General features: G+C 65.1%; 1 protein-coding gene across 1 annotated transcript; it reads right to left on the minus strand.

The window, feature by feature from the left end:
• Positions 1-2,505: 2,505 nt before the first annotated feature.
• Positions 2,506-12,710, minus strand: Haus8 (HAUS augmin like complex subunit 8). The gene is made up of 11 exons (XM_042670601.1): positions 12,597-12,710; positions 9,273-9,328; positions 7,727-7,779; positions 6,607-6,688; positions 5,938-6,039; positions 5,434-5,528; positions 4,944-5,009; positions 4,707-4,865; positions 4,351-4,492; positions 3,617-3,758; positions 2,506-2,850 (listed from the first exon to the last, which is right to left on the minus strand). Exons 1-11 carry the CDS (start codon positions 12,623-12,625, stop codon positions 2,664-2,666), a joined length of 1,113 nt encoding a protein of 370 aa, XP_042526535.1. The 5' UTR covers positions 12,626-12,710; the 3' UTR covers positions 2,506-2,663.
• Between the last annotated feature and the right edge of the window lie 766 nt (positions 12,711-13,476).

The following is a 13,476-nucleotide window of genomic DNA, read 5'->3' on the forward strand; positions in this document are numbered from 1 at the left end:
TGCGCTCCCCTGCCTGCCCTGCCCTGCGCTGCCCTGCCTGCCCTGCGCTCCCCTGCCTGCCCTGCCCTGCACTCCCCTGCCTGCCCTGCCCTGCCCTGCCCCGCCCCGCCCTGCCTGCCCCGCCCTGCCCTGCCCCGCCCTGCGCTGCCCCGCCCTGCCCTGCCCGCCCTGCGCTGCCCCGCCCGGCCCGGCCCTGCGCTGCCCGCCCTGCGCTGCCCTGCCCTGCCCGCCCTGCGCTACCCCCGCGCTGCCCCGCCCGGCCCGGCCCGGCTCTGCGCTGCCCTGCCCGGCCCTGCCCTGTGCGGGCGGGTCTGCAGGAGCCATTAGGCACTCGGCGTGGGCAGCGCCCAGGCCCTGCGTTCAGGCCCCCGGAGCGCTGTGAGTCCTGCAATCCCAGCACCTGGAGGCAGGGCAGGAGCAGCTCAAGACCTGACCGCCGCACAGTGAATAGAGGGGGAAAAGGGTTTTGTCAGTCCTGGGTCTTGAACTCGGGGCCTGGGCGCTGTCCCTTAGCTCGTCAGCTCAAGGTGTGCACTCTACCACTCGAGCCACAGTGCCATTTTGGTTTTTCTGGTGGTTTATTGGAGAGAAGAGTCTCACGGACTTTCCTGCCTGGGCTGGCTTTGAATCGTGATCCTCAGATCTCAGCCTCCCAAGTAGCCAGGAGAACAGGCGTGAACAGGTGCCCAGCTTAAAAAAAACACAAAGACTTTGAGCCCTGTGAAAGTCCCTGCCACGTTGGGCATGTGAGTGCTCCCGGTCCCGTCCGGCCCGGCTGCACAGACCCACTTTGCGTGCTCCTGTGAGAGCCTGGAGAGCCGGCGGCCGGGATAGAACCTGAGTCTTGGGCTTGCCAGGCAGGATCTCCGCCGCCTCCCGCCAGAACCCAGCTCAGCCCCGTTTGGCACTGGTTATGGGGATGCTGTTGTCTCCCAGCTGAGCAGCGCATCTGAACTGGCATCTGCCTAGACATCGGCTTTGCACTGTGCTGGGGCTGCAGGGGTGAGGTGGCTCACGAATTCTCTGCCCTGCCAGAACCACGATCCTCCCGTTCTCAGCCTCCCAAGTGTGCAGTAACAGTGAGCGCCGCGCCTGGCTCTTGCCTTTCGGTCCCCACAGTGGCTGGCTGGCATCCTGCCCGCCCTGCACCTCTGAACATCCGTCTAGACTTCTTCCTGTGCGTGCGTGCGTGCGTGTCTGGCCGCTGGCTCACCCCAACCCCAAGGTGACCCCATCTCTACCTTCACCTTTCTGATGCTGGCACTCTGCCTATCTGACCACTGGGGCCAGGCGCGAACCCCCGGAAGGCTCAGATGTCTGAGCCTTTGTGTTCTGCCCTCTTGACCACCCCCCCCCTTTGGAACAGGGAGTCTGGGACTCCTGAGCCTCCTGCCTCTAACTGCAGGGCTGGGATTACAGGTGTGAGCGCCCACGCCCGGCTGTTTGATCTCTACAGTGGCTCCTGGTGCAGTAATTCATGTAACCCCCCCCCCCCCCCCCGCGTGGGGTCCAGGAGCAGGGCGTGAGGGTCCCCTGGCGTCCCCCGTCATCACCTCGCGTGCCCCAGCACGGGGTGTGGGTGTGTGGTGGGCGCCGGCCTTCTGGGGGCGGCCTGGCCCCACGGGGCAGCCGGGACGCGGACACGAGCTGAGCGCGGGTGGCAGCAAGTGGCCCCGTGGCCCCCAGATGCTTCCTGGGCCGGACAGAGGCCGCGGCCGGCTTGGGGGGGGTGGCGGGTGGGAGCGGCTGCGGCGGGACGCTGCGGGGTGGGTGCGGGCCGGAGCTGGGGAGGGGCCTCTGCGCTCCGGGCCCTGACCTGCGGCCTCGGGAGCCTGGCGGCGGCCCGGACCTGACCCCGACCCGGGAGCGCCTTCGCCTTCGCCTTCGCCGGCTGCGCTGCGCGCTGCCTGCCGCTCCGGGCCGCCCGCGACTCCCCCGCGCCGCGTCCCCGCGGGCCCTGACCCCGCACCCGGGTGGAAACGCCCCGCGAACGGGGCCCGCCCACGGCTACCCTGGCATTCTGGAACTTTCTCACACCAGGCAGCCTCAAGTCAGTTTCTGACTCCCCCCCCCCCCCCCGTCCCGCGTCCCCCCCCGTCCCGCGTCCCCCCTCCGTCCCCCCCGTCCCGCGTCCCCCCCCTCCGTCCCCCCCGTCCCGCGTCCCCCCCGTCCCGCGTCCCCCCCGTCCCGCGTCCTCCCCTGTCCCGCGTCCCCCCCTCCGTCCCCCCCGTCCCGCGTCCCCCCGTCCCGCGTCCCCCCCGTCCCGCGTCCCCCCCTCCGTCCCCCCCGTCCCCCCCCTCCCGCGTCCCCCCCGTCCCCCCGTCCCCCCCGTCCCGCATCCCCCCGTCCCGCGTCCCTCCCCCGTCCCCCCGTCCCGCGTCCCCCCCGTCCCCCCCCGTCCCGCGACCCCCCCCTCCCCTGTCCCCCCCGTCCCGTGTCCCCCCCCGTCCCGCGTCGCGGAAGCCACACCGGAGGCCGCGCTCTCCGCTCTCCGCACTCGCGGGGCGCAGCGCCCGCGCCGCCCTTTAATCCACGTGTCCATCACGAAGGTAACCGCCACTGCGCCCCGCGCCACCTGCGCCCCGCACCACCTGCGCCCGCACCACCGCACCCGGCCCCCCGAGGCCGCCGAGTCGTCCCCGGAAAAAGCGCAGCCGCGGGCGTCACGGGCGGCGCTCGTGGGCCCGGCCCGCGGGCGGCGCGATGCCCACCGGCTCGGCGGGGCCACCGTCGGTGCCGAAGTACCAGCGGCCGCAGGCCGGGCCCACGGCCTCCTCCCACAGCTGCTGGCTCCGCAGCGCGGCCTCATGGCTGGCCTCCGCGTCCAGCTCCAGCACCTGCCAGAAGAACCTGCGGGGGAGACGAGGCTCAGCCCGGGGGCGGGGGGGGGGGGGGGAGGCCGGCACTGGACAGGGCTGGCCAGGCCAGGCGGCCCCCCACGTCTTTCTGGGTGTGCTTGTGTGTCAGTGAACACCCAAACCCTGGATCCTCACTGCCCGCTGCATCCGGAGGATTGCGGTTCTTCAAGCCAGGCACCCTGCTACTCGGGAGGCTGAGTTATGAGGATCATGCTTTGAGGTCAGCTGCGGGCAGCAAGGCCCGTGAGACTGTCTCCAGCGAGCCCCCCAAAGTGGGAGATGGAGCTGTGGCTCAAGCGGTAAGACACCACCTTGACCAGCGAAAAGCAAAAGCTCAGGACAGCGCCAGGCCCCAATTAGGACAAAGGGAGAAAAAGAAAACGAGGAGAGGAAGATCTTCCTCCAGACAGGAGTGAAAAACAATCCTACTCGGGAGCAAAAAAGGATGAACATCCTGGGAGCAGTGGCTCCAGTGGCCAGCGCCAGCCTGTGAGGGCCCAGGCCCAGAGTTCAAGTCCTGACCGTGGGCACCCGCGCTGGCGCACAGCTCACAGCACAGCCAAGAGCAGTCGGGGCGCGGCGGGACCTTGGTGGAAGAGGACCCCGGGCCAGGGTCACAGCTCATCGCCACGACTCCCCCAGCACAGGGCGGCCGTCGCCCCAGCTGGCTGCTCGGGGGCTCTGTGGCTGGGAGCTGCGTGGGGTTCCCGGGGCGGGGGGCGCGGCGGGGCAGGGAGGGTCAGCGCGGCGGGCGTTACCTGCGGAGCTGTGCGTCCTTCTCGCGCGAGGCCGTGCGCAGCTCGCTCAGCAGCCCCAGCACCGGCGCCTCCCCCACCGCCGCGTCCACGCCGAGCGCGCGCAGCAGCCGCTGCGTCTCCAGCAGCTCGGGCTGCAGCGCGTCTGTGAAGAGCAGGGGCGGGTGCGTGAGGAGCAGGGCCTCGGGGCTGGGGCCCTGGAAGGCTCCGCAGGCCTGGCCGCGCTCCACCCCTTGGACTTGGTGCAAGTCTGGCGCTCCACCGCTGGAGCCGCAGCTTCGCTTCAGGGCGTGTGGCGGTGCACTGGAGATCAGAGTCTCCAGGACGTCCCGCCCAGCTGGCTTTGAACCGCGATCCTCAGATCTCAGCCTCCTGAGTAGCTGGGATGGCTGGCGGGAGCCACCGGTGCCCGACCGTTAATTCTTTTAAAAAATTATTTTAGGGCCGGGAAGGTGGCTCAGTGGTAGAGCGCTCGCCTCCCGTGCATGAGGCCCTGGGTTCGATTTCTCAGCACCACATAAGCAAAAAGATAAAAGCCGGAAGTGGCGCTGTGGCTCAAGTGGTAGAGCGCTAGCCTTGACTGAAGAGCTGAGGGACAGCGCCCAGGCCCAGAGTTCAGGCCCCATGAACGACAAAAAAAAAAACAAAAAAACCCAAACTTGCCTCTTTCAGTGTCAGTACTGGGACTCACACTCAGCCTGGGTGCGGGAAGGCCCAGGGCGCATGTGCGTGCATACCTAGGAGCCGCGGCCCATCCCCGGGCAGGTGGATGGCGTGCACGGGCAGCTCGTGTCTGGTGCTGTCCAGCGCCGAGGCCAAGTCCCGATACTGCTCCCGGAAGCGGTCCGCCACAGCTCGGAACGGGCGGAGCATCTCATCCTGCAATCCAGGGTGAGGGAGGGTGTGAGGGGGCCGGAGCGAGGGGCCGGACGGGGAGGGGAGGGACCCCGGACCCGGGGGCTGCTCTTGCACCGTGACGTGACCCCTCCCTCCTCCCCCTCAGGAGTGGCCGGTCTGCAGAGGTGACTGCGGTGCTCGGCCTGGGGTGGGTCTTTGGGGGGGGCCAGGGCGCGGGGGGCCGGGCTGGGGAGACCTGGGTGTCCAGCAGCACGGCCAGCGCCTGCCTCCGGTCGCGGAGTGCGCAGCGGTGCTGCAACTCGTGCGCCTGGCGCTGCAGCTGCGCCCACTCACGACACAGCAGCGACAGCCGCCGCCCGCCCGCCGCCTCCATGCGCGCCACGTTGTTCTCGATCTGCAGACATGGGACGTGGGGTGAGGCTGGGGGCCCGGCAGTGCCGCCCCGGCCTGGCCAGGCGCCAGGGTCCCTCACCTTCACGGTCAGCAGGCACAGGAGCAATGTCTGCGACTCGATCATGTCCAACATCTCCAGGAGATCCTGAGGGAACCGCAGAGGCCTCAGCTCCCCGTCAGCCGGCGCAGGCCCAGAGCCCAATCCACGCACGACCGGGCCAGGCCAGACCCGGCACCCGTCCATAACCCAGCTACTCAAGAGGCTGAGATGAGAGGATCGCGGTTCAAAGCCAGCCCGGTTAGGAAAGTCCACGAGACTCAGCTCTCCAATGAACCAGCGAAAAGCCAGAAGTGGAGCTGTGGCTCAAGTGGCAGAGCTCCCGCCTTCTGTGACAAAGCTCAGGGACAGCATCCAGGCCCTCAGATGAAGGCCCAGGGACCAGGGTCTCTTCCAGCTGGGCAAGGCACCCACCCACGCCCTGCCCCCATAGGGCCGTTGACTGCCCGCTTGGGAATGAAGATGACCGTGGCAGCCGGGGAGAGCCCCCGCCGCCCCTCCAGGCTCTTACTGGGCTCTTCCTCTGCGGGGCGCCGGAGCCAGCCGTCCTGGCCTGCTTGTACACGGTCTCTTCCAGTGGGAGCGTCTTTCTCAGCATGCTTGAGTCTAAGACAAACACCAGGGCCTCCTCCACCTGTCTGCAGGGCCTGAGGCCGGGCCTCGCCCCGCCCGTCTCTAGTGTCTGAGACGGGCTCCTGCGGTGGAGTCCACCAGGCTCCAACTCCTGCCCCTCCTGCCTTGGCCCGTGCTGGGACGGCAGGCGTGCCCCTGGCTCCCAGCGGGAGAGGGCGGTGAGCGGAGCGGTCGCACGCATCTTGGCCCATCTCAAGGGGACCCGGTCCCCCTTCCCCGCGCTGGCAACGGGGCTGCCCGAGAGCCGCGCTCACCGCGGTTGCCCCTGCGCAGAACGTTGTGGAATCACAGCGCCCTAGCCCAGGACAGACCCGCCACCGCTGCACGCACAGAACCGCGGCGCACAGACCGCGGCGGGCCGCGTCGCCGCGGGAGGACCTACCATGAATGGCGGACAGGTCCAGGTCGAGGTCGCGGTGGGGGGAGGCGGAGCCGTGTCCTTCCAGCACCGAGGACTGCAGCTCCCGCCGGGGCCCGCTGTCCGCTGGCCAACAGAGCCTTCGAGTCAGACCCTCTGCGCATGCGCGCCGAGACCCGGCACCTGCCGCTCCCACCAGGCCGCTCCCACCCACTGCCGCCCGGGCGCGGGGCGAGGGGCGGCCCCAGATAACAGGCAAGCTAAATAAAACCTCCCCAGGAGACGAGGGGCAGCCTCGCACGTGTCAGAGACAGAACACCCTCCAAAGTGGCCCTCGCTTCCCCTGCCACCACGAGAACCGACTTCTCTCATTCTGGTGGAAGCTTCTAGAACCAGGGGTCAGGAGAGCCACTTGTGTGTCGGTGCTGGTGAGCAGCCAGGCGGGGGGTGAGGGGTGGGGGGGCTCCCTGTGGGGTGGCAGCCGACACCCCAGGGCGCTTTTACGCTCAGGGCCACAGCTCTATGCTTTGCTTTTTGGCGGTAAGAGTCTTATGGACTTTCCTGCCAGGGCTGGCTTCGAACTGCAGTCCTCAGATCTCAACCTCCTACGGAGCTGGGATGACAGGCGGGAGCCACCGGCGCCCCACGAAGGGTGGTGCTGATGGCACAAAGTGTCCCCCCACCGTGCCTTACCTCTGGCCTTGTGGGGCGCGCCGGCCTTCCGCCCTACCTCGGGTGCCTTGCCGCGGGTCCTGGGCGGGTCCGACGCAGGCTCCTGGGGGCCAGTGGGGGCCAGTGAGAGCGTGTGCCCAGCGCTGAGCCCGCTCTTCCTTCAGGGGGCTCCGGTGTGACCCCACGTAGGAAGGTCAAACACGTGTTGCCCTAACTGGGGCCAGCCTCGCGCTTGGACGCGCACCAGAGCAGATGCAGCGGAGGGGGGCTGCCGGCTAGCCCTGGAGTGTGCTCAGCACACGACAGACTGCGCCGGGCTTCAGGAACATGAGCCTTTACACCAGCGTTCGTCTTCAATGGTTACAAAGAAAACTGTCACTGGGGGAGTTCGGCCCTGATCATTACCTTGATCAAAAAGGAAAAGAGCCCGGCTCTGGTGGTTCACGCCTATAATCCTGGCTACTGGGGAGGCAGATGTGGGGAGGATTGTGGTTTGAGGCCAGTCCAGGCATAAAGTTTCTGAGACCCCATCTCCATCAAGAGCTGGGGTTCAGGAGCACATGCGCATCCCAGAGAGAGGCAAGTCTACACCACACGCCCAGCGGGGGCCGCTTGGGGTCCCCTTGCACCCTCCCAGGACCCCCAAACTCGGGTGAAGCGCACATGGGGCGTAGCGTCCACACTGCTGGAACCCTAACTCCCAACCCCAAAACCAGAAACCTTTTAAGGGCCAATGCGATGGAAGCTCAGAAAGTTCCAATTTCCCCTTTCCTTTTTTGTCCGTCATGGGCTTTTCCGAGGCTGGCGCCCAACGTGAGCCACTGCTCTACTTTGTTTTTGAGTGGCTCCTTGGAGATCAGAGTCCCACTGGGACTTTTCTGCCCAGGCTGGCTTTGGACCATGATGCTCATACCGCAGCCTCCTGGGTTGTTAGGCTGATGGGCGGGAGGGAGCCACAGGCGCCTGACTCAAGTTCCAGATCTTGAGGCACTTGCAATTCAGATTTTGATTCAGGAAAGCTGCGGACACCCCAAGCCTGACTCCTCGTGGTCCCGGCATTTTGGATGAGGGGCCCTCAACCCTTAGCCACTGCTTGTAGTTACCGAAATCGCTAGCTATGCAAGTATCATATGCGCCTCACCTTTCTGACTTTCTTCTCATACTGCAAGTATCGGGACTCGACCACTCTTCCTCCTGCGGGTGACACACGGCGGTTGATGACAAGACCACCACGGGGCACCGGGGAAGGCTGACCGGCAGGACGGCCTCACCCAGACCCGGGCGTGGACAGCCCGGCTTGCTCAGCAACAGAAAAAGGAAGCGGCCTCCTTGTGCCCGCCAGCGCCTGTGCGCCCCCTGCTGCCTGCGGGAAAACCTACAGGACACGGTGGGTGCGGAGCCGGCCCAGCTGCACGCGCGGCACGCGGGCCGGGCGAGGGTGCAGCAGGTGCGGCAGCGATGGGAGGCGCCAGTGGAGGGCGGGGTGCGCGCAGCCGTGCTGCGCCCTGCCCTTCGCCAGCGAGAGGCCTGGGCTGCCTGCGGGAGCGCATTGCTGCCCTTCTCCAACGACTGCTGGCCTTTTGTTTTTTGTCGGTGGTGGGTTTTGAACTAGGGGCCTGGGCGCTGTCCCTCAGCTCTTCAACTCAAGCCAAATGCTCTACCACTTGAGCCACAGCGCCACTTCTGGTCTTCTGGTGGTTCATGGGAGATCAAAGTCTCACAGACTTTCCTGCTCAGGCTGGCTTGGAACCACGATCCTCAGATCTCAGCCTCCTGAGTAGTTGGGATGACAGGCGTGAGCCGCCATGCAGGTCTCGGGCTTTTTCTAGGTGTTCTGGGCAGAGCTCTCCCTCCGGCCTCGGGAGACTGAGGAGAGCGCCAAGGCTGAGGCCCCGAGCCTGGCAGGGCGAGCCCGGCCGGCAACACCACTGCCTGCGCCAGGAGCCGGACTCTGCTTTGGCTGCTTTGGCGGAGAGAAGGAGGCAAAGCTCAGCCAGCTGGGCAGCGAGGGGCGGGGACGCGGCTGCGCTCAGCTCAGCCTGCAGGGACGGGCGCGGTGCACGCGGCTCTCGGAGCCAGGCTGGCCTCTAAGCGTGCCCACAGGCAGCACCACACTGCCAGGGTGAGCTCTGCTAAGGGTGAGCAGGTGGGGCTTAGAGTGACACTAACTTCTGGGGACATCATGCTCAGGGACGTGTTCTCGAACACAGCCCCACCCCCAAGGTGGAGAGGGACCCCCAGGGCCCCAGAGGACTCCACTCTCTCCGGACACACTCCGAGCCGCAGGGCGGCGGTCAGCAGACTCCGGAGCCCCTGAAGTGTGTGGCTAGAGGCAGAGCAGCCGCCCCCTTTCTGTAGCCGGTTTTGTGCTCCCCAAACACACTGCAAGAAACCTGTGCTACATAATCCCGTAGTCCCAGCTACTCAGGAGGCTGAGATCGGAGGACTGTGGTTTGAAGCCAGCCAGGGCAGGAAACTGTGTTTAACTCTTATCACCAATGAATCGTCAAAATGCTTTTTGAGCCATGGCTCAAAAGTGGCAAGAGTGCTAGCCTTGAGCAAAAAAAAATAGCTCAGGGGTAGCATCCGGGTCCTGAGTTCAAGACCCAGGACACACCAAACACAAAGAGAAAAAAAGAACAAGGAAAAGAAGACGCACTGCGGCGTCCCGGCGGAACGGTGCTTACCTTGTGCTCGCTTCCCCTTCGCCCTGGCCGAGGGGGTGGCAGGCCCCGAAAGCTTCCTACAAGAGAAGAGACGGCTCAGCCACGTCACCCCGGAAACAGCACCTTTTGAATCCATGCAAGGCGGAGGCCTGCATCCCAGCCACTCGGAGGCCAAGATCAGGAGGACTAAACAAAGGCCAGTTTAGGCAAAAAGATAGGAAGACCTCATCTTAATTTTTTTTTTGCTATTCCTGGGGCTCAAACTCTGAGCCTGGGCACCTGTCTCTGATCTTCCTTTAGTACAGGTTACCTCTCTACCAGAGCTACAGCGCCCCCTCCCGCTTCTTCTGAGTAGCTTATTGTATTGCAGGAACTTCCCTGGAGCTAGAGTACAGGTGCAAGCCACCAAGCCCAGCAGCAAGACCCCACCCTAATCAATGAATGAACAATTCAGCTCCGGTGATACACGCCTGTGCTCCAGCTATGCAGGAGACGTAAGAACAAGCAGCTCTGCCTGGTCCAGCCCTGGGCAAACCCAGAACCCATGTGAAAACTAGCTAAAGCAAACAGGAGGGCCAAGGTGTGGTTTCAGTGGTAGAGTTCTGTCAGCCCAGGGTGGGTGGCTCAGGCCTGTCATCCCAGCTACTCAGGAGGCTGAGATCCGAGGGTCACGGTTCAAAGCCAGCCCTGGGAAGACAAACCTCTGACTCTTTTTCTCCAATTAACCAGCAAAAATGCTGAGAGCTGTGGCTCAAGGGGGTAAAGTGCTAGCCTTGGGGGAAAAGGCTACGTGAGAATGTGGACCCTGAGTTCAAGCCCCAGTACTGGTAGCAGACCCACGCATGCGTGGTAAAGCACTGTGAAGCCGAGTTCCATCCCTAGGACCACTAAATAAAAAAGCAGAGAAATCAAGAGGTCTGTCCATTAGTTGGAGCTAGTGACAAGTCTGGTCCCAAGGCCGTCCCAGGACAACGTAAGTGGGGGTCACATGAGCCCCTGTGGGTCAAATTCCTGGGCCAAGGAAAGAATGGGAAGAGTTCTGAGCGAGGCTGTCTGGTGTGGAATCAGCTATGGGCTGGCCACCCGTTCCTCCAGGCTTCTGTGCATCCGCATGCCCTGGGGTGCGGCGGTGAGCACCCCAAGCCTTTGGCCTGGAGGAGGTGCTGTGTGTGTGTGTGTGTGTGTTTGGGTAGGCCAGGCATGTGACATAAAGACTCCCAGGCAGCCAGGCACTGGTGGCTTATCGTTGTCAGGCCAGCTACTCAGGAGGCTGGAGCGACGTGAGGATCGCAGTTCCCAGTCAGCCCAGGCAGGAAAGTCCCTGAGGCTCTTATTTCCAATGAACCACCAAAAAGCCAGAGGTGGAGCTGTGGCTCAAGTGGTAGAGCGCCAGTCTTGAGCATGAAAGCCCTAGGACAGCTTTCAAGCCCCAAGTTAAAGACCAAGGATTGGCATACGCATGCACACGGTGTAGAAGCCACCTGGGACCGACAGCTCACAGTTCAGAATGTCTGAGTGTCACACAGGAATGAAGACACCACCTTGACAAGAACTTGGCAAGGCCGAGTTAACTTCTGCAGAAGAGTGCACCATCAGCCAAAAATCTGGCAAGCAGCCGGGCGCTGGTGGCTCACGCCTGTCATCCTAGCTACTTAGGAGGCTGAGATCTGAGGATCGTGGTTAAAAGCCAGCACGGGCAGGAACATCGGTGAGGCTGTTATCTCCAATAAACCACTAGAAAACCAGAAGTGGCACTGTGGCTCAAGTAGTAGAGTGCACACCTTAGCTAAAGAGTAGAGCGCAGGGACATCGCCCAGGCCCGGAGTTCAAGACCCATGACCGACCAAAAAATCTGGCAAGCAAACACCCAAGAGCAGGGAGGCTGCTCCTTTTGTATCCCTAAACCAGGCCACGCCCCTCAGCTCCCATTGGCTGAGCTAAGGTTCACAGTCTGCAAAAGGAAGAGGCTTAAAGGATGCTACTAAATTCAAGGAATGTCCAACAGGATGCCTTAATCAAATGTATGTGATCAAACAGGAATCCAAACAAGGGCCAGGCCACCAGGCCAAAGCAGGAACCTGAAGAAAAACAATTCCTTCAAGATTAACGGGAAGGAAGCAAATTACATTGATAGAAAAAACACTTTTCTCACATCAGGTAGTTGCAGCTAGGTTTTAGTTCAAGATCAGCTTAGCCAACAAGCTCTGAGAGCCCCCATCTTAATAGATAGGCATGATGCTGCACTCCTACCAACACAGCTACGCCGAAGGCCAAGATCACGACAGCCCCAGTGGATCACACCTGTCATCCCAGCTACGCAGGAGGCTGAGATCTGAGGAGCGTGCTTTGAAGCCAGCCCAGGCAGTTAATGAGACTCTTCAAATAATCACGGAAAAAGCCAGAAGTGGCTCGAGTGGTAGAGCGTTACCCTTGAGCCAAAGCAGCTCAGGGACAGCACCTAGGCCCAGAGTTCAGCCCCAGGATTTGGGGTCGGGGAGAAGCACAGAGCAGGAGGATCACCGTTCCAGGTTAGCTTGGCAAAAAAGGAAAAACAAAACAAAACAAAAAACCTATGGCAAGATGCAATTAGGAGGGCGGTCACGGTCTTCGGGGAGTCCTGTCTTAAAAACGCGCCCTCCGGGCCAAAACCAAAACCAAAGAGGGCGAAAGGCACGGCTGAATCTGGTGTTCGCCTAGCAAGCAAGCAGCCTCGGGTTCAACCCCAAAACCACCGCTCAAAGAAAGGAAAAGCATGGACTACACAGCGTAAGACCCGACTGCGGGTCAATCCGGGAAGGGCGGGGCCGCGGGGCCTGTGAGTCAGTCCCGGGGCTCGAACTCAGGGCCTGGGTGTTGTCTTGAGCCTTTTCGCTCGTGTCTAGCACTCCATCCACTTGGGCCACGGCTCCTTTTCCAGCTTGTTGTTGTTGTGGAGATAGGCGTCTCACGGGGCCTTTCCTGCCCGGGCCTGGCTTCGAACCGCGATCCAGGCCCCAGGCGCCCAACGGCGGCACGCACGCGCAGTGGGGCCGAGCCGCCCAGGCCGGGCCCGGGGCCCAGGGCCGGATTCTCGCTCCCGGGCCCGCGTTCTTCTCCGTGCCCTCCGTCCGGGGCCGTTCTGTGCCTCACGGAGGGCGTCGTCAGCCCCGTTTCCTGGCCCGGGAAAGGCCGAGCCGATGGCATCGAAGCGGACGGAGGGCTCGCGTCGCGAACTCGGGTCCGAGCCCGAGTTTCCCAAGCATGCGCACAGCGCCGGGCGAGCGGGCTCCTCCGACTCGCTCCCCGGCGCTCCGCCGCAGGGCCGCTCCGCACCCCCGATCCCGCAGCTGCCGAGCCTCCACTCACCCAGGCCCGAGTCCTGAGCAGTCCGCCATTTTCCCGCCTTCCACTCAAAAGCCGGCGCTTTAAGGGCTGCGCGCCGCCCTGGGCCTCGGGCCGTACCACGCTGCGGAGTAACGGTGGGGGTGGCCGCGGCGCGGAGGGCCCGGCCCCGAGCCCAGCGGGCGCGCCCTGAGCGCGCCTCCCCCCGGCCGGCGCACACTTGGTATGGCCCGCGCGCGGCGGGGCGGGGCGAGGGCGTGGCTCTGGCGGCGCCCCGCCCCCCGCAGCGCCCCGGCGCGCCCCGCCCTCCGCCCCCGCCCCTCCGGAACCCGGAAGTGGGCGCGAGCGCGCGGGGGAGCGGCGGCGGCGGCGGCGGGCGCGGCGGGGCGGAGCGGCCCGGGAGCGACTGGCGGGCGGCGCGCGGGGACCTGGCCCGGGGCCGGTGGCGCGCGGCGGCCGAGGCCCAGGTGAGTCCCGGGGGCGGCTGCGGGGCGGGCCGGCGCGGGGCGCGCATTGTGTGTGCGTGAGGCGGTGGCGGGGGACCCGCCGCGGGCGCGGGGGCGCTTGCGGGGAGCCGGGGAGGGCCGGGGCGGGAGGAAGTGGTCAGGGCCGCCGGGCGGCCGAGCGGCGTCCGCGGGCGCGCCCGGGGCGGGGGGCCCCGGGACGGCGGCTTCCAGCAGCTTCCGAGGAGCAGGACGTGGCTCGCGTGGTGATTGGGGGTCGCAGGAAGCGGGCGGGGGCCCGGGCTGGCGGCGCGGGGGGCGCGCGGGGGGCGGGGGGCTCGGGGCCCGCCGGCGCGATCGCTGAAGGGTGTCGGGGCGGCGCCTGCGCCCCCGGCGCGCGAACCCGCTGCCTGGGCGCTGGCCGCCGTGAAGGAGGGGTGCGTGCAGGGGGCATGCGTGGA

This window comes from Dipodomys spectabilis, unplaced genomic scaffold (assembly GCF_019054845.1).
Source record: "Dipodomys spectabilis isolate Male_0828 unplaced genomic scaffold, ASM1905484v1 ptg000573l, whole genome shotgun sequence".
In the NCBI taxonomy this organism is placed as follows: domain Eukaryota; kingdom Metazoa; phylum Chordata; class Mammalia; order Rodentia; family Heteromyidae; genus Dipodomys; species Dipodomys spectabilis.

Excerpts from the sequence above, each read along its gene's own strand:
- Haus8 (XM_042670601.1), bottom strand. The coding sequence starts at position 12,625 with ATGGCGGACTGCTCAGGACTCGGGCCTGG. Across the intron at positions 5,529-5,937 it reads GGACCTGTCCGCCATTCATG|ACTCAAGCATGCTGAGAAAG; the intron begins GTAGGTCCTCCC and ends TGTTTGTCTTAG. Across the intron at positions 3,759-4,350 it reads GGATGGGCCGCGGCTCCTAG|ACGCGCTGCAGCCCGAGCTG; the intron begins GTATGCACGCAC and ends TGCTCTTCACAG.